Genomic DNA, 23,929 nt, shown 5'->3' on the forward strand with positions numbered 1-23,929 from the left:
ATTGTGGTGTCATTATGGGGTATTGTGATGTCATTATGGGGTATTGTGATGTCATTATGGGGTATTGTGATGTCATTATGGGGTATTGTGGTGTCATTATGGGGTATTGTGATGTCATTCTGGGGTATTGTGATGTCATTATGGGGTATTGTGATGTCATTATGGGGTATCGTGATGTCATTATGGGGTATCGTGATGTCATTATGGGGTATTCTGATGTCATTATGGGGTATTGTGATGTCATTATGGGGTATTCTGATGTCATTATGGGGTATTCTGATGTCATTATGGGGTATTGTGATGTCATTATGGGGTATCGTGATGTCATTATGGGGTATCCTGATGTCATTATGGGGTATTCTGATGTCATTATGGGGTATTCTGATGTCATTATGGGGTATTCTGATGTCATTATGGGGTATTCTGATGTCATTATGGGGTATTCTGATGTCATTATGGGGTATTCTGATGTCATTATGGGGTATTCTGATGTCATTATGAGGTATTGTGAAGTCATTATGGGGTATTGTGATGTCATTATGGGGTATTGTGATGTCATTATGGGGTATTGTGATGTCATTATGGGGTATCGTGATGTCATTATGGGGTATTCTGATGTCATTATGGGGTATTCTGATGTCATTATGGGGTATCGTGATGTCATTATGGGGTATTCTGATGTCATTATGGGGTATTGTGATGTCATTATGGGGTATCGTGATGTCATTATGGGGTATTGTGATGTCATTATGGGGTATCGTGATGTCATTATGGGGTATCGTGATGTCATTATGGGGTATTCTGATGTCATTATGGGGTATTGTGATGTCATTATGGGGTATCGTGATGTCATTATGGGGTATTGTGGTGTCATTATGGGGTATTGTGATGTCATTATGGGGTATTGTGATGTCATTATGGGGTATTGTGATGTCATTATGGGGTATTGTGGTGTCATTATGGGGTATTGTGGTGTCATTATGGGGTATTGTGATGTCATTATGGGGTATTGTGATGTCATTATGGGGTATCGTGATGTCATTATGGGGTATTGTGGTGTCATTATGGGGTATTCTGATGTCATTATGGGGTATTGTGATGTCATTATGGGGTATCGTGATGTCATTATGGGGTATTGTGTGCTGATTTTATGTTTTTTTATTTAATCAATTTCAGGCTGTAACATAACAAAATGTGAACGAAGGGGTCTGAATACTTTCCCGAAGGTGTGTATTTTCTGTCATTTCTGTCAATTAGGGCTCATCTGTGTCTCAGTATGACTCTGTGATGAAATAAAGGTTGAATAAAAGAGTTATAAAATAACTCCCATAACCCTTCTGGAGCTCTGACATGGCCTGGCTCTTCCTCTTCTGAAACACATTCAGAGAAATCCTCAAAGTCCCAGTCAGCACACAAACACACAGACAAACATTAACCTACACACAAATTAATTAATGAATTGAAAAAATGATCATAGAAAATAATGGCCGCTTCCTGAATTGTCAAATTGACCCCAAACCCTGGTTTGAAGAGTAGAGATCTGCTTTCAGCATCCGAGTATCAGACCTTTACTCTTAATATTCACCTGTATTTCTCATCAGTGAGTCCTATTGTATTAAAGCAGACTTTCAATTAACGATGATCAGCTGTGAGGTAAATTCACTTGTAGGTTTAATTATTGTCTAAGTACTTTCCATATGCCTGACTAATTACTATACTATTTTTTACAAAGAAAGTAATTCTGTGATGTTTAATTGGTTTGATCCACTAGAGAGAGAATGAGTGATGTTTTGGATCACACTACATGCATGCATCATTTGGACAGATCAACGTTCGATGACAGCGAGTAGTCAAACATTTTATGCTTTTGTCTTTTCAATGTATAATGACCATGTGACAGCATTAGGTCATTCATCTAAAGTAATCTCTTGGAGAAAAAAATGATTTTAATATAAATCAAAATGTAACAGATACACTTTCATCTCATTTGACGCCTTAAACATGAGGTCCATTTAAACACACTGCAGAGGAATCCCAGTATTTCCAGCTGAATGTCAGAAGCGGAGGTGGAGGTTATTTTCCATCAATTCTGTAACTTGACTAATTATGTATGCAAATCAGGCAATTTATATTTAAATTATGCATTTCTATTGTGCTCCAAACTGCAGAGGAGAAGGAGGAGAGGAGGGGAGGAGGAGAGGGAGGAGAGGGGAGGGAGGAGGAGGAGGAGGAGAGGGAGAGGGGGGAGGAGGAGGAGGAGGAGAGGAGGGGAGGGGAGGGAGGGGGACAGGGAGGAGGAGGAGGAGAGGAGGGGAGGAGGAGGAGGAGGGAGAGGGAGGAGGAGGAGGAGAGGAGAGGAGAGGGGGGGAGGGGAGGAGGAGGAGGAGAGGGACGGGGAGGGGGAGGAAGAGGGGGAGGAGGAGAGGAGAGGAGGAATGGAGGAGGAGAGGAGAGGAGAGGAGAGGAGGAGGAGGAGAGGAGAGGAGAGGAGAGGAGAGGAGAGGAGAGGAGAGGAGAGGAGGAGGAGAGGAGAGGAGGAGAAGGAGAGGAGGAGGAGAGAGGAGGAGGACATGGTGTGTGTCTGTGTGTGTATGCATGGTGTGTGGGGAGGGGAGGATGTGAAATTGCAAGTACCATAGATGATACTAATATAATGCAGTATCTCCTCCTCCTCCCTCCTCCTCCTCCTCTGCTGTTGTCTTTCAAGATCAAAAATGTGATTCATTCAAACAGAGAAACTCTCTGTGGGTTAATACTCTGTAACTGTGGGTTAATACTCTCTAACTGTGGGTTAATACTCTGTAACTGTGGGTTAAAACTTTGTAACTGTGGGTTAATACTCTCTAACTGTGGGTTAATACTCTCTGTAGCTGTGGGTTAATACTCTCTGTAACTGTGGGTTAATACTTTCTGTAACTGTGGGTTAATACTCTCTGTAGCTGTGGGTTAATACTCTCTGTAACTGTGGGTTAATACTCTCTGTAACTGTGGGTTAATACTTTCTGTAACTGTGGGTTAATACTCTCTGTAACTGTGGGTTAATACTCTGTGGCTGTGGCTTAATACTCTCTGTAACTGTGGGTTAATACTCTATGTAACTGTGGGTTAATACTCTCTGTAACTGTGGGCTAATACTCTCTGTAACTGTGGGTTAATACTCTGTAACTGTGGGTTAATACTCTGTAACTGTGGGTTAATACGCTGTAACTGTGGGTTAATACTCTGTAAATATGGGTTAATACTCTCTGTAACTGTGGGTTAATAATCTCTAACTGTGGGTTAATACACTGTAACTGTGGGTTAATACTCTCTAAATGTGGGTTAATACACTGTAACTGTGGGTTAATACTCTCTAACTGTGGATTAATACTCTGCAACTGTGGGTTAATAATCTCTGTAACTGTGGGTTAATACTGTAACTGTGGGTTAATACTCTCTGTAACTGTGGGTTAATACTCTGTAACTGTGGGTTAATACTCTGTAGCTGTGGGTTAATACTCTGTAACTGTGGGTTAATATTCTGTAACTGTGGGTTAATACTCTGTAACTGTGGGTTAATACTATCTAACTGTGGGTTAATACTCTCTGTAACTGTGGGTTAATACTCTGTAACTGTGGGTTAATACTCTGTAACTGTGGGTTAATACTCTCTGTAACTGTGGGTTAATACTCTAGCTGTGGGTTAATACTCTCTAACTGTGGGTTAATACTCTCTAACTGTGGGTTAATACTCTCTGTAACTGTGGGTTAGACCAGCTACTTACTGGCACTGACCAAGCAGGACAGACCAGCTACTTACTGGGACTGACCAGGCCGGACAGACCAGCTACTTACTGATACTGATCAGCCAGGACAGACCAGCTACTGACTGCCACTAATCAGGCAGGACAGACCAGCTACTTAATGATCAGCCAGGACAGACCAGCTACTTAATGATCAGCCAGGACAGACCAGCTATTTAATGATCAGCCAGGACAGACCAGCTACTTAATGATCAGCCAGGACAGACCAGCTACTTAATGATCAGCCAGGACAGACCAGCTACTTACTGGGACTAATCAGACAGGACAGACCAGCTACTTACTGGGACTGACCAGCCAGGACAGACCAGCTACTTACTGGGACTGACCAGGCAGGACAGACCAGCTACTTACTGGGACTGACCAGGCAGGACAGACCAGCTACTTACTGGGACTGACCAAGCAGGACAGACCAGCTACTTACTGGGACTGACCAAGCAGGACAGACCAGCTACTTACTGGGACTGACCAAGCAGGACAGACCAGCTACTTACTGGGACTGACCAAGCAGGACAGACCAGCTACTTACTGGGACTAATCAGACAGGACAGACCAGCTACTTACTGGGACTGACCAAGCAGGACATACCAGCTACTTACTGGGACTGACCAGGCAGGACAGACCAGCTACTTTGCCTTGATCACATTGAGAGAGAGCTTGTGGCACCACACTGTCGGTAATCAGGCCTACCACTGTTGTGTCGTCAGCAAACTTAATAATGGTGTTGGAGTTGTGCTTGGCCATGCAGTCATGAGTGAACAGGGAGTACAGGAGGGGACTAAGCACACACCCCTGAGGGGCCCCGTGTTGAGGATCAGCATAGCAGATGTGTTGTTGCTGTGAGAGAGAGAGAGAGAGAGAGAGAGAGAGAGAGAGAGAGAGAGAGAGAGAGAGAGAGAGAGAGAGAGAGAGAGAGAGAGAGAGAGAGAGAGAGAGAGAGAGAGAGAGAGAGAGAGAGAGAGAGAGAGAGAGAGAGAGAGAGAGAGAGAGAGAGAGAGAACAGAGAGAGAACAGAGAGAGAGAGAGGAGAGAGAGAGAGAGAGAGAGAGAGAAAGAGAGAGAGAGAGAGATACTCACCGGCTTTCTTCCAGATTTCTTCAGGTATGTATCCGGTCGTCATTGGTCTATGGAGAAGATCCCGGTGAATCTCTAGAAGACAGACACACAGCCCAGTCAACTAGTAGACAGACACACAGCCCAGTCAACCAGTAGACAGACACACAGCCCAGTCAACCAGTAGACAGACACACAGCCCAGTCAACCAGTAGACAGACACACAGCCCAGTCAATCAGTAGACAGACACACAGCCCAGTCAACTAGTAGACAGACACACAGCCCAGTCAACCAGTAGACAGACACACAGCCCAGTCAACTAGTAGACAGACACACAGCCCAGTCAACTAGTAGACAGACACACAGCCCAGTCAACCAGTAGACAGACACACAGCCCAGTCAACTAGAAGACAGACACACAGCCCAGTCAACTGGTAGACAGACACACAGCCCAGTCAACTAGTAGACAGACACACAGCCCAGTCAACCAGTAGACAGACACACAGCCCAGTCAACTAGAAGAGAGACACACAGCCCAGTCAACCAGTAGACAGACATACAGCCCAGTCAACCGGTAGACAGACACACAGCCCAGTCAACCAGTAGACGGACACACAGCCCAGTCAACTAGTAGACAGACACACAGCCCAGTCAACTAGAAGACAGACACACAGCCCAGTCAACTAGTAGACAGACACGCAGCCCAGTCAGCTAGTAGACAGACACACAGCCCAGTCAACTAGTAGACAGACACACAGCCCAGTCAACTAGTAGACAGACACACAGCCCAGTCAACTATTAGACAGACACACAGCCCAGTCAACTAGTAGACAGACACACAGCCCAGTCAACCAGTAGACAGACACACAGCCCAGTCAACCAGTAGACAGACACACAGCCCAGTCAACTAGTAGACAGACACACAGCCCAGTCAACCAGTAGACAGACACACAGCCCAGTCAACTAGTAGACAGACACACAGCCCAGTCAACTAGTAGACAGACACACAGCCCAGTCAACCAGTAGACAGACACACAGCCCAGTCAACTAGAAGACAGACACACAGCCCAGTCAACTAGTAGACAGACACACAGCCCAGTCAACTAGTAGACAGACACACATCCCAGTCAACTAGTAGACAGACACACAGCCCAGTCAACTAGTAGACAGACACACAGCCCAGTCAACCAGTAGACAGACACACAGCCCAGTCAACCAGTAGACAGACACACAGCCCAGTCAACCAGTAGACAGACACACAGCCCAGTCAACTATTAGACAGACACACAGCCCAGTCAACTAGTAGACAGACACACAGCCCAGTCAACCAGTAGACAGACACACAGCCCAGTCAACCAGTAGACAGACACACAGCCCAGTCAACTAGTAGACAGACACACAGCCCAGTCAACCAGTAGACAGACACACAGCCCAGTCAACTAGTAGACAGACACACAGCCCAGTCAACTAGTAGACAGACACACAGCCCAGTCAACCAGTAGACAGACACACAGCCCAGTCAACTAGAAGACAGACACACAGCCCAGTCAACTAGAAGAGAGACACACAGCCCAGTCAACCAGTAGACAGACACACAGCCCAGTCAACCAGTAGACGGACACACAGCCCAGTCAACTATTAGACAGACACACAGCCCAGTCAACTAGTAGACAGACACACAGCCCAGTCAACCAGTAGACAGACACACAGCCCAGTCAACTAGAAGAGAGACACACAGCCCAGTCAACTAGTAGACAGACACACAGCCCAGTCAATCAGTAGACAGACACACAGCCCAGTCAACTAGTAGACAGACACACAGCCCAGTCAACTAGTAGACAGACACACAGCCCAGTCAACTAGTAGACAGACACACAGCCCAGTCAACTAGTAGACAGACACACAGCCCAGTCAACTAGTAGACAGACACACAGCCCAGTCAACCAGTAGACAGACACACAGCCCAGTCAACCAGTAGACAGACACACAGCCCAGTCAACTAGTAGACAGACACACAGCCCAGTCAACTAGTAGACAGACACACAGCCCAGTCAACTAGAAGAGAGACACACAGCCCAGTCAACCAGTAGACAGACACACAGCCCAGTCAACCAGTAGACAGACACACAGCCCAGTCAACTAGAATACAGACACACAGCCCAGTCAACTAGTAGACAGACACACAGCCCAGTCAACTAGTAGACAGACACACAGCCCAGTCAACTAGTAGACAGACACACAGCCCAGTCAACCAGTAGACAGACACACAGCCCAGTCAACTAGTAGACAGACACACAGCCCAGTCAACTAGTAGACAGACACACAGCCCAGTCAACTAGTAGACAGACACACAGCCCAGTCAACTAGTAGACAGACACACAGCCCAGTCAACCAGTAGACAGACACACAGCCCAGTCAACCAGTAGACAGACACACAGCCCAGTCAACTATTAGACAGACACACAGCCCAGTCAACTATTAGACAGACACACAGCCCAGTCAACCAGTAGACAGACACACAGCCCAGTCAACTATTAGACAGACACACAGCCCAGTCAACCAGTAGACAGACACACAGCCCAGTCAACTTGTGATAAAACTAACACCAGTGAAAGGTCATGTAGTCATGGAGTAGGGTTGGACCCCAAGTTGAAAGGTCTATTCCTAGTCTGAACAGGAAGGGAACAGACATAGCTACTGTCTATCTAGTGCCTGTTTGATTGATTGATTGATTGGCTGACTGATTGAATGATCAAGCCTTGTCTCATACCTCAGGTGTTACTGGCTGGGCTCAGGCGTGGCAACAGGTACCATAATAAATATACTGTACTAAACAACACTAAGATACTGATAACTGATACAATACTATAATGTAGATAGTTATACCTGTAGTGAGGTCATTCTGTCCTGTAGGACTGTGCTGTCTGCTCTGGGTCCTGTCTGATAACTGATACTATACTATAATGTAGATAGTTATACCTGTAGTGAGGTCATTCTGTCCTGTAGGACTGTGCTGTCTGCTCTGGGTCCTGTCTGATAACTGATACAATACTATAATGTAGATAGTTATACCTGTAGTGAGGTCATCCTGTCCTGTAGGACTGTGCTGTCTGCTCTGGGTCCTGTCTGATAACTGATACAATACTATAATGTAGATAGTTATACCTGTAGTGAGGTCATTCTGTCCTGTAGGACTGTGCTGTCTGCTCTGGGTCCTGTCTGATAACTGATACAATACTATAATGTAGATAGTTATACCTGTAGTGAGGTCATTCTGTCCTGTAGGACTGTGCTGTCTGCTCTGGGTCCTGTCTGATAACTGATACAATACTATAATGTAGATAGTTATACCTGTAGTGAGGTCATTCTGTCCTGTAGGACTGTGCTGTCTGCTCTGGGTCCTGTCTGATAACTGATACTATACTATAATGTAGATAGTTATACCTGTAGTGTGGTCATTCTGTCCTGTAGGACTGTGCTGTCTGCTCTGGGTCCTGTCTGATAACTGATACTATAATGTAGATAGTTATACCTGTAGTGAGGTCGTCCTGTCCTGTAGGACTGTGCTGTCTGCTCTGGGTCCTGTCTGATAACTGATACTATACTATAATGTAGATAGTTATACCTGTAGTGTGGTCGTCCTGTCCTGTAGGACTGTGCTGTCTGCTCTGGGTCCTGTCTGATAACTGATACTATAATGTAGATAGTTATACCTGTAGTGAGGTCGTCCTGTCCTGTAGGACTGTGCTGTCTGCTCTGGGTCCTGTCTGATAACTGATACAATACTATAATGTAGATAGTTATACCTGTAGTGAGGTCGTCCTGTCCTGTAGGACTGTGCTGTCTGCTCTGGGTCCTGTCTGATAACTGATACTATACTATAATGTAGATAGTAATACCTGTAGTGAGGTCATCCTGTCCTGTAGGACTGTGCTGTCTGCTCTGGGTCCTGTCTGATAACTGATACTATACTATAATGTAGATAGTTATACCTGTAGTGAGGTCATTCTGTCCTGTAGGACTGTGCTGTCTGCTCTGGGTCCTGTCTGATAACTGATACAATACTATAATGTAGATAGTTATACCTGTAGTGAGGTCATTCTGTCCTGTAGGACTGTGCTGTCTGCTCTGGGTCCTGTCTGATAACTGATACAATACTATAATGTAGATAGTTATACCTGTAGTGAGGTCGTCCTGTCCTGTAGGACTGTGCTGTCTGCTCTGGGTCCTGTCTGATAACTGATACTATACTATAATGTAGATAGTTATACCTGTAGTGAGGTCATCCTGTCCTGTAGGACTGTGCTGTCTGCTCTGGGTCCTGTCTGATAACTGATACTATACTATAATGTAGATAGTTATACCTGTAGTGTGGTCATTCTGTCCTGTAGGACTGTGCTGTCTGCTCTGGGTCCTGTCTGATAACTGATACTATAATGTAGATAGTTATACCTGTAGTGAGGTCGTCCTGTCCTGTAGGACTGTGCTGTCTGCTCTGGGTCCTGTCTGATAACTGATTCTATACTATAATGTAGATAGTTATACCTGTAGTGAGGTCATTCTGTCCTGTAGGACTGTGCTGTCTGCTCTGGGTCCTGTCTGATAACTGATACTATACTATAATGTAGATAGTTATACCTGTAGTGAGGTCATTCTGTCCTGTAGGACTGTGCTGTCTGCTCTGGGTCCTGTCTGATAACTGATACAATACTATAATGTAGATAGTTATATCTGTAGTGAGGTCATTCTGTCCTGTAGGACTGTGCTGTCTGCTCTGGGTCCTGTCTGATAACTGATACTATACTATAATGTAGATAGTTATACCTGTAGTGAGGTCATCCTGTCCTGTAGGACTGTGCTGTCTGCTCTGGGTCCTGTCTGATAACTGATACTATACTATAATGTAGATAGTTATACCTGTAGTGAGGTCATCCTGTCCTGTAGGACTGTGCTGTCTGCTCTGGGTCCTGTCTGATAACTGATACTATACTATAATGTAGATAGTTATACCTGTAGTGTGGTCGTCCTGTCCTGTAGGACTGTGCTGTCTGCTCTGGGTCCTGTCTGATAACTGATACTATAATGTAGATAGTTATACCTGTAGTGAGGTCGTCCTGTCCTGTAGGACTGTGCTGTCTGCTCTGGGTCCTGTCTGATAACTGATACAATACTATAATGTAGATAGTTATACCTGTAGTGAGGTCGTCCTGTCCTGTAGGACTGTGCTGTCTGCTCTGGGTCCTGTCTGATAACTGATACTATACTATAATGTAGATAGTAATACCTGTAGTGAGGTCATCCTGTCCTGTAGGACTGTGCTGTCTGCTCTGGGTCCTGTCTGATAACTGATACTATACTATAATGTAGATAGTTATACCTGTAGTGAGGTCATTCTGTCCTGTAGGACTGTGCTGTCTGCTCTGGGTCCTGTTTGATAACTGATACTATAATGTAGATAGTTATACCTGTAGTGAGGTCGTCCTGTCCTGTAGGACTGTGCTGTCTGCTCTGGGTCCTGCTGACTCCTTTCTTCAGGTCGTCCGCGTCGCTGTATCGTCTGATCCAGTAATTAAGCTCCTCCCTGTCGGCCTCCTGGCAGCGCCTTAGGACGGTGAGAGAACGCCTCGTCTTCTCCACCATGTCCATGATGCAGTTCAGCAGCTGAGGAGGAGGAAGGTACTGTATCAGGGGAAGGTACTGTATCAGGAAGGTACTGTATCAGGGGGAAGGTACTGTATCAGGAGGTAGGTACTGTATCAGGAAGGTACTGTATTTGGGGGAAGGTAATGTATCAGGAGGAAGGTACTGTATCAGGAAGGTACTGTATCAGGAGGAAGGTACTGTATCAGGAAGGTACTGTATCAGGGGGAAGGTACTGTATCAGGGGGAAGGTACTGTATCAGGGGGAAGGTACTGTATCAGGGGGAAGGTACTGTATCAGGGGGAAGGTACTGTATCAGGGGGAAGGTACTGTATCAGGGGGAAGGTACTGTATCAGAGGGAAGGTACTGTATCAGGAGGAAGGTACTGTATCAGGAAGGTACTGTATCAGGAGGAAGGTACTGTATCAGGAAGGTACTGTATCAGGGGGAAGGTACTGTATCAGGGGGAAGGTACTGTATCAGGGGGAAGGTACTGTATCAGGGTGAAGGTACTGTATCAGGGGATAGGTACTGTATCAGGAGGGTACTGTATCAGGGGGAAGGTACTGTATCAGGAGGAAGGTACTGTATCAGGGGAAGGTACTGTATCAGGAGGAAGGTACTGTATCAGGGGGAAGTTACTGTATTTGGGGGAAGGTACTGTATCAGGGTGAAGGTACTGTATCAGGGGATAGGTACTGTATCAGGAGGGTACTGTATAAGGGGGAAAGTACTGTATCAGGAGGTAGGTACTGTATTTGGGGGAAGGTACTGTAACAGAGGGAAGGTACTGTATCAGGAGGTAGGTACTGTATCAGGGGGAAGGTACTGTATCAGGGGGAAGGTACTGTATCAGGAGGAAGGTACTGTATTTGGGGGAAGGTTATGTAACAGGAGGAAGGTGCTGTATCAGGAGGAAGCGACTGTATTTGTGGGAAGGTACTGTAACAGGAGGAAGGTACTGTAACAGGAGGAAGGTACTCTATCAGGTGGAAGGTACTGTATTAGGGGGAAGGTACTGAATCAGGAGGAAAGTACTGTATTAGGGGGAAGGTACTGTATCAGGAGGAAGGTACTGTATCAGGGGGAAGGTACTGTATCAGGAGGAAGGTACTGTATCAGGGGGAAGGTACTGTATCAGGAGGAAGGTACTGTATCAGGGGAAGGCATTGTATCAGGAGGAAGGTACTGTATCAGGAGGAAGGTACTGTATCAGGGTGAAGGTACTGTATCAGGAAATAGGTACTGTATCAGGAGGGTACTGTATCAGGGGGAAGGTACTGTATCAGGAGGAAGGTACTGTATCAGGGGGAAGGTACTGTATCAGGAGGAAGGTACTGTATCAGGGGGAAGGTACTGTATTTGGGGGAAGGTACTGTATCAGGGTGAAGGTACTGTATCAGGGGATAGGTACTGTATCAGGAGGGTACTGTATCAGGGGGAAAGTACTGTATCAGGAGGTAGGTACTGTATTTGGGGGAAGGTACTGTAACAGGGGGAAGGTACTGTATCAGGAGGAAGGTACTGTATCGGGGGAAGGTAATGTATCAGGAGGTAGGTACTGTATCAGGGGGAAGGTACTGTATCAGGGGGAAGGTACTGTATCAGGGGGAAGGTACTGTATCAGGAGGAAGGTACTGTATCAGGAGGAAGGTACTGTATCAGGGTGAAGGTACTGTATCAGGGGATAGGTACTGTATCAGGAGGGTACTGTATCAGAGGGAAGGTACTGTATCAGGAGGAAGGTACTGTATCAGGGGATAGGTACTGTATCAGGAGGGTACTGTATCAGAGGGAAGGTACTGTATCAGGAGGAAGGTACTGTATCAGGGGGAAGGTACTTTATCAGGAGGAAGGTACTGTATCAGGGGGAAGGTACTGTATCAGGGGATAGGTACTGTATTAGGAGGGTACTGTATCAGGGGGAAAGTACTGTATCAGGAGGTAGGTACTGTATTTGGGGGAAGGTACTGTAACAGGGGAAGGTACTGTATCAGGAAGGTACTGTATCAGGAGGAAGGTACTGTATCAGGAAGGTACTGTATCAGGGGGAAGGTACTGTATCAGGGGGAAGGTACTGTATCAGGGGAAGGTACTGTATCAGGGGAAGGTACTGTATCAGGAAGGTACTGTATCAGGGGGAAGGTACTGTATCAGGGGGAATGTACTGTATCAGGAAGGTACTGTATCAGGAGGTAGGTAATGTATCAGGAAGGTACTGTATTTGGGGGAAGGTAATGTATCAGGAGGAAGGTACTGTATCAGGAAGGTACTGTATCAGGAGGAAGGTACTGTATCAGGAAGGTACTGTATCAGGGGGAAGGTACTGTATCAGGGGGAAGGTACTGTATCAGGGGGAAGGTACTGTATCAGGGGGAAGGTACTGTATCAGGAGGAAGGTACTGTATCAGGAGGAAGGTACTGTATCAGGGTGAAGGTACTGTATCAGGGGATAGGTACTGTATCAGGAGGGTACTGTATCTGGGGGAAGGTAATGTATCAGGAGGAAGGTACTGTATCAGGGGGAAGTTACTGTATTTGGGGGAAGGTACTGTATCAGGGTGAAGGTACTGTATCAGGGGATAGGTACTGTATCAGGAGGGTACTGTATCAGGGGGAAAGTACTGTATCAGGAGGTAGGTACTGTATTTGGGGGAAGTTACTGTAACAGAGGGAAGGTACTGTATCAGGAGGAAGGTACTGTATCAGGGGGAAGGTACTGTATCAGGAGGTAGGTACTGTATCAGGGGGAAGGTACTGTATCAGGGGGAAGGTACTGTATCAGGAGGAAGGTACTGTATTTGGGGGAAGGTAATGTAACAGGAGGAAGGTACTGTATCAGGAGGAAGCGACTGTATTTGGGGGAAGGTACTGTAAAAGGAGGAAGGTACTGTAACAGGAGGAAGGTACTCTATCAGGAGGAAGGTACTGTATCAGGAGGAAGGTACTGTATCAGGGGGAAGTTACTGTATTTGGGGGAAGGTACTGTATCAGGGTGAAGGTACTGTATCAGGGGATAGGTACTGTATCAGGAGGGTACTGTATCAGGGGGAAAGTACTGTATCAGGAGGTAGGTACTGTATTTGGGGGAAGGTACTGTAACAGAAGGAAGGTACTGTATCAGGAGGAAGGTACTGTATCAGGGGGAAGGTACTGTATCAGGAGGTAGGTACTGTATCAAGGGGGAGGTACTGTATCAGGGGGAAGGTACTGTATCAGGAGGAAGGTACTGTATTTGGGGGAAGGTAATGTAACAGGAGGAAGGTACTGTATCAGGAGGAAGCGACTGTATTTGTGGGAAGGTACTGTAACAGGAGGAAGGTACTGTAACAGGAGGAAGGTACTCTATCAGGAGGAAGGTACTGTATTAGGGGGAAGGTACTGAATCAGGAGGAAAGTACTGTATTAGGGGGAAGGTACTGTATCAGGAGGAAGGTACTGTATCAGGGGGAAGGTACTGTATCAGGAGGAAGGTACTGTATCAGGGGGAAGGTACTGTATCAGGAGGAAGGTACTGTATCAGGGGGAAGGCATTGTATCAGGAGGAAGGTACTGTATAAGGAGGAAGGTACTGTATCAGGGTGAAGGTACTGTATCAGGAAATAGGTACTGTATCAGGAGGGTACTGTATCAGGGGGAAGGTACTGTATCAGGAGGAAGGTACTGTATCAGGGGGAAGGTACTGTATCAGGAGGAAGGTACTGTATCAGGGGGAAGGTACTGTATTTGGGGGAAGGTACTGTATCAGGGTGAAGGTACTGTATCAGGGGATAGGTACTGTATCAGGAGGGTACTGTATCAGGGAAAAGTACTGTATCAGGAGGTAGGTACTGTATTTGGGGGAAGGTACTGTAACAGGGGGAAGGTACTGTATCAGGAGGAAGGTACTGTATCGGGGGAAGGTACTGTATCAGGAGGTAGGTACTGTATCAGGGGGAAGGTACTGTATCAGGGGGAAGGTACTGTATCAGGAGGAAGGTACTGTATCAGGAGGAAGGTACTGTATCAGGGTGAAGGTACTGTATCAGGGGATAGGTACTGTATCAGGAGGGTACTGTATCAGAGGGAAGGTACTGTATCAGGAGGAAGGTACTGTATCAGGGGATAGGTACTGTATCAGGAGGGTACTGTATCAGAGGGAAGGTACTGTATCAGGAGGAAGGTACTGTATCAGGGGGAAGGTACTGTATCAGGAGGAAGGTACTGTATCAGGGGGAAGGTACTGTATCAGAGGGAAGGTACTGTATCAGGAGGAAGGTACTGTATCAGGGGATAGGTACTGTATCAGGAAGGTACTCTATCAGGAGGAAGGTACTGTATCAGGAATGTACTGTATCAGGGGGAAGGTACTGTATCAGGGGGAAGGTACTGTATCAGGGGGAAGGTACTGTATCAGGGGAAGGTACTGTATCAGGAAGGTACTGTATCAGGGGGAAGGTACTGTATCAGGGGGAATGTACTGTATCAGGAAGGTACTGTATCAGGAGGAAGGTACTGTATGAGGAAGGTACTGTATCAGGAGGAAGGTACTGTATCAGGAAGGTACTGTATCAGGGGGAAGGTACTGTATCAGGGGAAGGTACTGTATCAGGGGGAAGGTACTGTATCAGGGGGAAGGTACTGTATCAGGAGGAAGGTACTGTATCAGGGGGAAGGTACTGTATCAGGGGGAAGGTACTGTATCAGGGGGAAGGTACTGTATCAGGAGGAAGGTACTGTATCAGGAGGAAGGTACTGTATCAGGGTGAAGGTACTGTATCAGGGGATAGGTACTGTATCAGGAGGGTACTGTATCTGGGGGAAGGTAATGTATCAGGAGGAAGGTACTGTATCAGGGGGAAGTTACTGTATTTGGGGGAAGGTACTGTATCAGGGTGAAGGTACTGTATCAGGGGATAGGTACTGTATAAGGAGGGTACTGTATCAGGGGCAAAGTACTGTATCAGGAGGTAGGTACTGTATTTGGGGGAAGGTACTGTAACAGAGGGAAGGTACTGTATCAGGAGGAAGGTACTGTATCAGGGGGAAGGTACTGTATCAGGAAGTAGGTACTGTATCAGGGGGAAGGTACTGTATCAGGGGGAAGGTACTGTATCAGGAGGAAGGTACTGTATTTGGGGGAAGGTAATGTAACAGGAGGAAGGGACTGTATTTGGGGGAAGGTACTGTAACAGGAGGAAGGTACTGTAACAGGAGGAAGGTACTCTATCAGGAGGAAGGTACTGTATTAGGGGGAAGGTACTGAATCAGGAGGAAAGTACTGTATTAGGGGGAAGGTACTGTATCAGGAGGAAGGTACTGTATCAGGGGGAAGGTACTGTATCAGGGGGAAGTTACTGTATTTGGGGGAAGGTACTGTATCAGGGTGAAGGTACTGTATCAGGGGATAGGTACTGTATCAGGAGGGTACTGTATCAGGGGGAAAGTACTGTATCAGGAGGTAGGTACTGTATTTGGGGGAAGTTACTGTAACAGAGGGAAGGTACTGTATCAGGAGGAAGGTACTGTATCAGGAGGAAGGTACTGTATCAGGGGGAAGGTACTGTATCAGGAGGTAGGTACTGTATCAGGGGGAAGGTACTGTATCAGGGGGAAGGTACTGTATCAGGAGGAAGGTACTGTATTTGGGGGACGGTAATGTAACAGGAGGAAGGTACTGTATCAGGAGGAAGCGACTGTATTTGGGGGAAGGTACTGTAAAAGGAGGAAGGTACTGTAACAGGAGGAAGGTACTCTATCAGGAGGAAGGTACTGTATCAGGAGGAAGGTACTGTATCAGGGGGAAGTTACTGTATTTGGGGGAAGGTACTGTATCAGGGTGAAGGTACTGTATCAGGGGATAGGTACTGTATCAGGAGGGTACTGTATCAGGGGGAAAGTACTGTATCAGGAGGTAGGTACTGTATTTGGGGGAAGGTACTGTAACAGAGGGAAGGTACTGTATCAGGAGGAAGGTACTGTATCAGGGGGAAGGTACTGTATCAGGAGGTAGGTACTGTATCAGGGGGAAGGTACTGTATCAGGGGGAAGGTACTGTATCAGGAGGAAGGTACTGTATTTGGGGGAAGGTAATGTAACAGGAGGAAGGTACTGTATCAGGAGGAAGCGACTGTATTTGTGGGAAGGTACTGTAACAGGAGGAAGGTACTGTAACAGGAGGAAGGTACTCTATCAGGTGGAAGGTACTGTATTAGGGGGAAGGTACTGAATCAGGAGGAAAGTACTGTATTAGGGGGAAGGTACTGTATCAGGAGGAAGGTACTGTATCAGGGGGAAGGTACTGTATCAGGAGGAAGGTACTGTATCAGGGGGAAGGTACTGTATCAGGAGGAAGGTACTGTATCAGGGGGAAGGCATTGTATCAGGAGGAAGGTACTGTATCAGGAGGAAGGTACTGTATCAGGGTGAAGGTACTGTATCAGGAAATAGGTACTGTATCAGGAGGGTACTGTATCAGGAGGAAGGTACTGTATCAGGGGAAGGTACTGTATCAGGAGGAAGGTACTGTATCAGGGGGAAGGTACTGTATTTGGGGGAAGGTACTGTATCAGGGTGAAGGTACTGTATCAGGGGATAGGTACTGTATCAGGAGGGTACTGTATCAGGGGGGAAAGTACTGTATCAGGAGGTAGGTACTGTATTTGGGGGAAGGTACTGTAACAGGGGGAAGGTACTGTATCAGGAGGAAGGTACTGTATCGGGGGAAGGTACTGTATCAGGAGGTAGGTACTGTATCAGGGGGAAGGTACTGTATCAGGGGGAAGGTACTGTATCAGGAGGAAGGTACTGTATCAGGAGGAAGGTACTGTATCAGGGTGAAGGTACTGTATCAGGGGATAGGTACTGTATCAGGAGGGTACTGTATCAGAGGGAAGGTACTGTATCAGGAGGAAGGTACTGTATCAGGGGATAGGTACTGTATCAGGAGGGTACTGTATCAGAGGGAAGGTACTGTATCAGGAGGAAGGTACTGTATCAGGGGGAAGGTACTGTATCAGGAGGAAGGTACTGTATCAGGGGGAAGGTACTGTATCAGGGGATAGGTACTGTATTAGGAGGGTACTGTATCAGGGGGAAAGTACTGTATCAGTAGGTAGGTACTGTATTTGGGGGAAGGTACTGTAACAGGGGAAGGTACTGTATCAGGAAGGTACTCTATCAGGAGGAAGGTACTGTATCAGGAATGTACTGTATCAGGGGGAAGGTACTGTATCAGGGTGAAGGTACTGTATCAGGGGATAGGTACTGTATCAGGAGGGTACTGTATCAGGGGGAAAGTACTGTATCAGGAGGTAGGTACTGTATTTGGGGGAAGGTACTGTAACAGAAGGAAGGTACTGTATCAGGAGGAAGGTACTGTATCAGGGGGAAGGTACTGTATCAGGAGGTAGGTACTGTATCAAGGGGGAGGTACTGTATCAGGGGGAAGGTACTGTATCAGGAGGAAGGTACTGTATTTGGGGGAAGGTAATGTAACAGGAGGAAGGTACTGTATCAGGAGGAAGCGACTGTATTTGTGGGAAGGTACTGTAACAGGAGGAAGGTACTGTAACAGGAGGAAGGTACTCTATCAGGTGGAAGGTACTGTATTAGGGGGAAGGTACTGAATCAGGAGGAAAGTACTGTATTAGGGGGAAGGTACTGTATCAGGAGGAAGGTACTGTATCAGGGGGAAGGTACTGTATCAGGAGGAAGGTACTGTATCAGGGGGAAGGTACTGTATCAGGAGGAAGGTACTGTATCAGGGGGAAGGCATTGTATCAGGAGGAAGGTACTGTATAAGGAGGAAGGTACTGTATCAGGGTGAAGGTACTGTATCAGGAAATAGGTACTGTATCAGGAGGGTACTGTATCAGGGGGAAGGTACTGTATCAGGAGGAAGGTACTGTATCAGGGGGAAGGTACTGTATCAGGAGGAAGGTACTGTATCAGGGGGAAGGTACTGTATTTGGGGGAAGGTACTGTATCAGGGTGAAGGTACTGTATCAGGGGATAGGTACTGTATCAGGAGGGTACTGTATCAGGGAAAAGTACTGTATCAGGAGGTAGGTACTGTATTTGGGGGAAGGTACTGTAACAGGGGGAAGGTACTGTATCAGGAGGAAGGTACTGTATCGGGGGAAGGTACTGTATCAGGAGGTAGGTACTGTATCAGGGGGAAGGTACTGTATCAGGGGGAAGGTACTGTATCAGGAGGAAGGTACTGTATCAGGAGGAAGGTACTGTATCAGGGTGAAGGTACTGTATCAGGGGATAGGTACTGTATCAGGAGGGTACTGTATCAGAGGGAAGGTACTGTATCAGGAGGAAGGTACTGTATCAGGGGATAGGTACTGTATCAGGAGGGTACTGTATCAGAGGGAAGGTACTGTATCAGGAGGAAGGTACTGTATCAGGGGGAAGGTACTGTATCAGGAGGAAGGTACTGTATCAGGGGGAAGGTACTGTATCAGAGGGAAGGTACTGTATCAGGAGGAAGGTACTGTATCAGGGGATAGGTACTGTATCAGAAAGGTACTCTATCAGGAGGAAGGTACTGTATCAGGAATGTACTGTATCAGGGGGAAGGTATTGTATCAGGGGGAAGGTACTGTATCAGGGGGAAGGTACTGTATCAGGGGAAGGTACTGTATCAGGAAGGTACTGTATCAGGGGGAAGGTACTGTATCAGGGGGAATGTACTGTATCAGGAAGGTACTGTATCAGGAGGTAGGTAATGTATCAGGAAGGTACTGTATTTGGGAGAAGGTAATGTATCAGGAGGAAGGTACTGTATGAGGAAGGTACTGTATCAGGAGGAAGGTACTGTATCAGGAAGGTACTGTATCAGGGGGAAGGTACTGTATCAGGGGAAGGTACTGTATCAGGGGGAAGGTACTGTATCAGGGGGAAGGTACTGTATCAGGAGGAAGGTACTGTATCAGGGGGAAGGTACTGTATCAGGGGGAAGGTACTGTATCAGGGGGAAGGTACTGTATCAGGAGGAAGGTACTGTATCAGGAGGAAGGTACTGTATCAGGGTGAAGGTACTGTATCAGGGGATAGGTACTGTATCAGGAGGGTACTGTATCTGGGGGAAGGTAATGTATCAGGAGGAAGGTACTGTATCAGGGGGAAGTTACTGTATTTGGGGGAAGGTACTGTATCAGGGTGAAGGTACTGTATCAGGGGATAGGTACTGTATCAGGAGGGTACTGTATCAGGGGCAAAGTACTGTATCAGGAGGTAGGTACTGTATTTGGGGGAAGGTACTGTAACAGAGGGAAGGTACTGTATCAGGAGGAAGGTACTGTATCAGGGGGAAGGTACTGTATCAGGAAGTAGGTACTGTATCAGGGGGAAGGTACTGTATCAGGGGGAAGGTACTGTATCAGGAGGAAGGTACTGTATTTGGGGGAAGGTAATGTAACAGGAGGAAGGGACTGTATTTGGGGGAAGGTACTGTAACAGGAGGAAGGTACTGTAACAGGAGGAAGGTACTCTATCAGGAGGAAGGTACTGTATTAGGGGGAAGGTACTGAATCAGGAGGAAAGTACTGTATTAGGGGGAAGGTACTGTATCAGGAGGAAGGTACTGTATCAGGGGGAAGGTACTGTATCAGGGGGAAGTTACTGTATTTGGGGGAAGGTACTGTATCAGGGTGAAGGTACTGTATCAGGGGATAGGTACTGTATCAGGAGGGTACTGTATCAGGGGGAAAGTACTGTATCAGGAGGTAGGTACTGTATTTGGGGGAAGTTACTGTAACAGAGGGAAGGTACTGTATCAGGAGGAAGGTACTGTATCAGGGGGAAGGTACTGTATCAGGAGGTAGGTACTGTATCAGGGGGAAGGTACTGTATCAGGGGGAAGGTACTGTATCAGGAGGAAGGTACTGTATTTGGGGGACGGTAATGTAACAGGAGGAAGGTACTGTATCAGGAGGAAGCGACTGTATTTGGGGGAAGGTACTGTAAAAGGAGGAAGGTACTGTAACAGGAGGAAGGTACTCTATCAGGAGGAAGGTACTGTATCAGGAGGAAGGTACTGTATCAGGGGGAAGTTACTGTATTTGGGGGAAGGTACTGTATCAGGGTGAAGGTACTGTATCAGGGGATAGGTACTGTATCAGGAGGGTACTGTATCAGGGGGAAAGTACTGTATCAGGAGGTAGGTACTGTATTTGGGGGAAGGTACTGTAACAGAGGGAAGGTACTGTATCAGGAGGAAGGTACTGTATCAGGGGGAAGGTACTGTATCAGGAGGTAGGTACTGTATCAGGGGGAAGGTACTGTATCAGGGGGAAGGTACTGTATCAGGAGGAATGTACTGTATTTGGGGGAAGGTAATGTAACAGGAGGAAGGTACTGTATCAGGAGGAAGCGACTGTATTTGTGGGAAGGTACTGTAACAGGAGGAAGGTACTGTAACAGGAGGAAGGTACTCTATCAGGTGGAAGGTACTGTATTAGGGGGAAGGTACTGAATCAGGAGGAAAGTACTGTATTAGGGGGAAGGTACTGTATCAGGAGGAAGGTACTGTATCAGGGGGAAGGTACTGTATCAGGAGGAAGGTACTGTATCAGGGGGAAGGTACTGTATCAGGAGGAAGGTACTGTATCAGGGGGAAGGCATTGTATCAGGAGGAAGGTACTGTATCAGGAGGAAGGTACTGTATCAGGGTGAAGGTACTGTATCAGGAAATAGGTACTGTATCAGGAGGGTACTGTATCAGGAGGAAGGTACTGTATCAGGGGAAGGTACTGTATCAGGAGGAAGGTACTGTATCAGGGGGAAGGTACTGTATTTGGGGGAAGGTACTGTATCAGGGTGAAGGTACTGTATCAGGGGATAGGTACTGTATCAGGAGGGTACTGTATCAGGGGGGAAAGTACTGTATCAGGAGGTAGGTACTGTATTTGGGGGAAGGTACTGTAACAGGGGGAAGGTACTGTATCAGGAGGAAGGTACTGTATCGGGGGAAGGTACTGTATCAGGAGGTAGGTACTGTATCAGGGGGAAGGTACTGTATCAGGGGGAAGGTACTGTATCAGGAGGAAGGTACTGTATCAGGAGGAAGGTACTGTATCAGGGTGAAGGTACTGTATCAGGGGATAGGTACTGTATCAGGAGGGTACTGTATCAGAGGGAAGGTACTGTATCAGGAGGAAGGTACTGTATCAGGGGATAGGTACTGTATCAGGAGGGTACTGTATCAGAGGGAAGGTACTGTATCAGGAGGAAGGTACTGTATCAGGGGGAAGGTACTGTATCAGGAGGAAGGTACTGTATCAGGGGGAAGGTACTGTATCAGGGGATAGGTACTGTATTAGGAGGGTACTGTATCAGGGGGAAAGTACTGTATCAGTAGGTAGGTACTGTATTTGGGGGAAGGTACTGTAACAGGGGAAGGTACTGTATCAGGAAGGTACTCTATCAGGAGGAAGGTACTGTATCAGGAATGTACTGTATCAGGGGGAAGGTACTGTATCAGGGGGAAGGTACTGTATCAGGGGGAAGGTACTGTATCAGGAAGGTACTGTATCAGGGGGAAGGTACTGTATCAGGGGGAATGTACTGTATCAGGAAGGTACTGTATAAGGAGGTAGGTAATGTATCAGGAAGGTACTGTATTTGGGAGAAGGTAATGTATCAGGAGGAAGGTACTGTATCAGGAAGGTACTGTATCAGGAGGAAGGTACTGTATCAGGAAGGTACTGTATAAGGGGGAAGGTACTGTATCAGGGGAAGGTACTGTATCAGGGGGAAGGTACTGTATCAGGGGGAAGGTACTGTATCAGGAGGAAGGTACTGTATCAGGGGGAAGGTACTGTATCAGGGGGAAGGTACTGTATCAGGGGGAAGGTACTGTATCAGGAGGAAGGTACTGTATCAGGAGGAAGGTACTGTATCAGGGTGAAGGTACTGTATCAGGGGATAGGTACTGTATCAGGAGGGTACTGCATCTGGGGGAAGGTAATGTATCAGGAGGAAGGTACTGTATCAGGGGGAAGTTACTGTATTTGGGGGAAGGTACTGTATCAGGGTGAAGGTACTGTATCAGGGGATAGGTACTGTATCAGGAGGGTACTGTATCAGGGGGAAAGTACTGTATCAGGAGGTAGGTACTGTATTTGGGGGAAGTTACTGTAACAGAGGGAAGGTACTGTATCAGGAGGAAGGTACTGTATCAGGGGGAAGGTACTGTATCAGGAAGTAGGTACTGTATCAGGGGGAAGGTACTGTATCAGGGGGAAGGTACTGTATCAGGAGGAAGGTACTGTATTTGGGGGAAGGTAATGTAACAGGAGGAAGGGACTGTATTTGGGGTTAGGTACTGTAACAGGAGGAAGGTACTGTAACAGGAGGAAGGTACTCTATCAGGAGGAAGGTACTGTATTAGGGGGAAGGTACTGAATCAGGAGGAAAGTACTGTATTAGGGGGAAGGTACTGTATCAGGAGGAAGGTACTGTATCAGGGGGAAGGTACTGTATCAGGAGGAAGGTACTGTATCAGGGGGAAGGTACTGTATCAGGAGGAAGGTACTGTATCAGGGGGAAGGCATTGTATCAGGAGGAAGGTACTCTATCAGGAGGAAGGTACTGTATCAGGGTGAAGGTACTGTATCAGGAAATAGGTACTGTATCAGGAGGGTACTGTATCAGGGGGAAGGTACTGTATCAGGAGGAAGGTACTGTATCAGGGGGAAGGTACTGTATCAGGAGGAAGGTAATGCATCAAGGGGAAGGTACTGTATTTGGGGGAAGGTACTGTATCAGGGTGAAGGTACTGTATCAGGAGATAGGTACTGTATCAGGAGGGTACTGTATCAGGGGGGAAGTACTGTATCAGGAGGTAGGTACTGTATTTGGGGGAAGGTACTATAACAGGGGAAGGTACTGTATCAGGAGGAAGGTACTGTATCAGGGGGAAGGTACTGTATCAGGAGGTAGGTACTGTATCAGGGGGAAGGTACTGTATCAGGGGGAAGGTACTGTATCAGGAGGAAGGTACTGTATTTGGGAAAAAGTAATGTAACAGGAGGAAGGGACTGTATTTGGGGGAAGGTACTGTAACAGGAGGAAGGTACTGTAACAGGAGGAAGGTACTCTATCAGGAGGAAGGTACTGTATTTGGGGGAAGGTACTGTATCAGGAGGAAAGTATTGTCATAGGGGGAAGGTACTGTATCAGGAGGAAGGTACTGTATCAGGGGGAAGGTACTGTATCAGGAGGAAGGTACTGTATCAGGGGGAAGGTACTGTATCAGGGGGAAGGTACTGTATCCGGGGGAAGGTACTGTATCAGGAGGAAGGTACTGTATCAGGAGGAAGGTACTGTATCAGGGTGAAGGTACTGTATCAGGGGATAGGTACTGTATCAGGAGGGTACTGTATCAGAGGGAATGTACTGTATCAGGAGGAAGGTACTGTATTTGGAGGAAGGTACTGTAA

The 23,929-nt window shown here is 46.9% G+C and overlaps 1 protein-coding gene across 2 annotated transcripts in view; it reads right to left on the reverse strand.

Annotated features, from left to right (window-relative positions):
- LOC110519153 (protein CBFA2T1) overlaps nt 1-23,929 on the reverse strand; it is a 238,440-nt gene that overhangs the window by 30,835 nt on the left and 183,676 nt on the right. For both annotated transcript variants that reach the window (XM_090206849.1, XM_090206848.1), the window contains exons 8-9: nt 10,320-10,515; nt 4,878-4,949 (exon numbers count right to left, since the gene is read on the reverse strand). In XM_090206849.1, coding sequence (XP_090062975.1) covers nt 4,878-4,949; nt 10,320-10,515 — 268 coding nt within the window. The remainder of the gene's footprint in view (nt 1-4,877; nt 4,950-10,319; nt 10,516-23,929) is intronic.

Source organism: Oncorhynchus mykiss, chromosome 18 (assembly GCF_057628025.1).
Source record: "Oncorhynchus mykiss isolate SJ-2025 chromosome 18, ASM5762802v1, whole genome shotgun sequence".
In the NCBI taxonomy this organism is placed as follows: domain Eukaryota; kingdom Metazoa; phylum Chordata; class Actinopteri; order Salmoniformes; family Salmonidae; genus Oncorhynchus; species Oncorhynchus mykiss.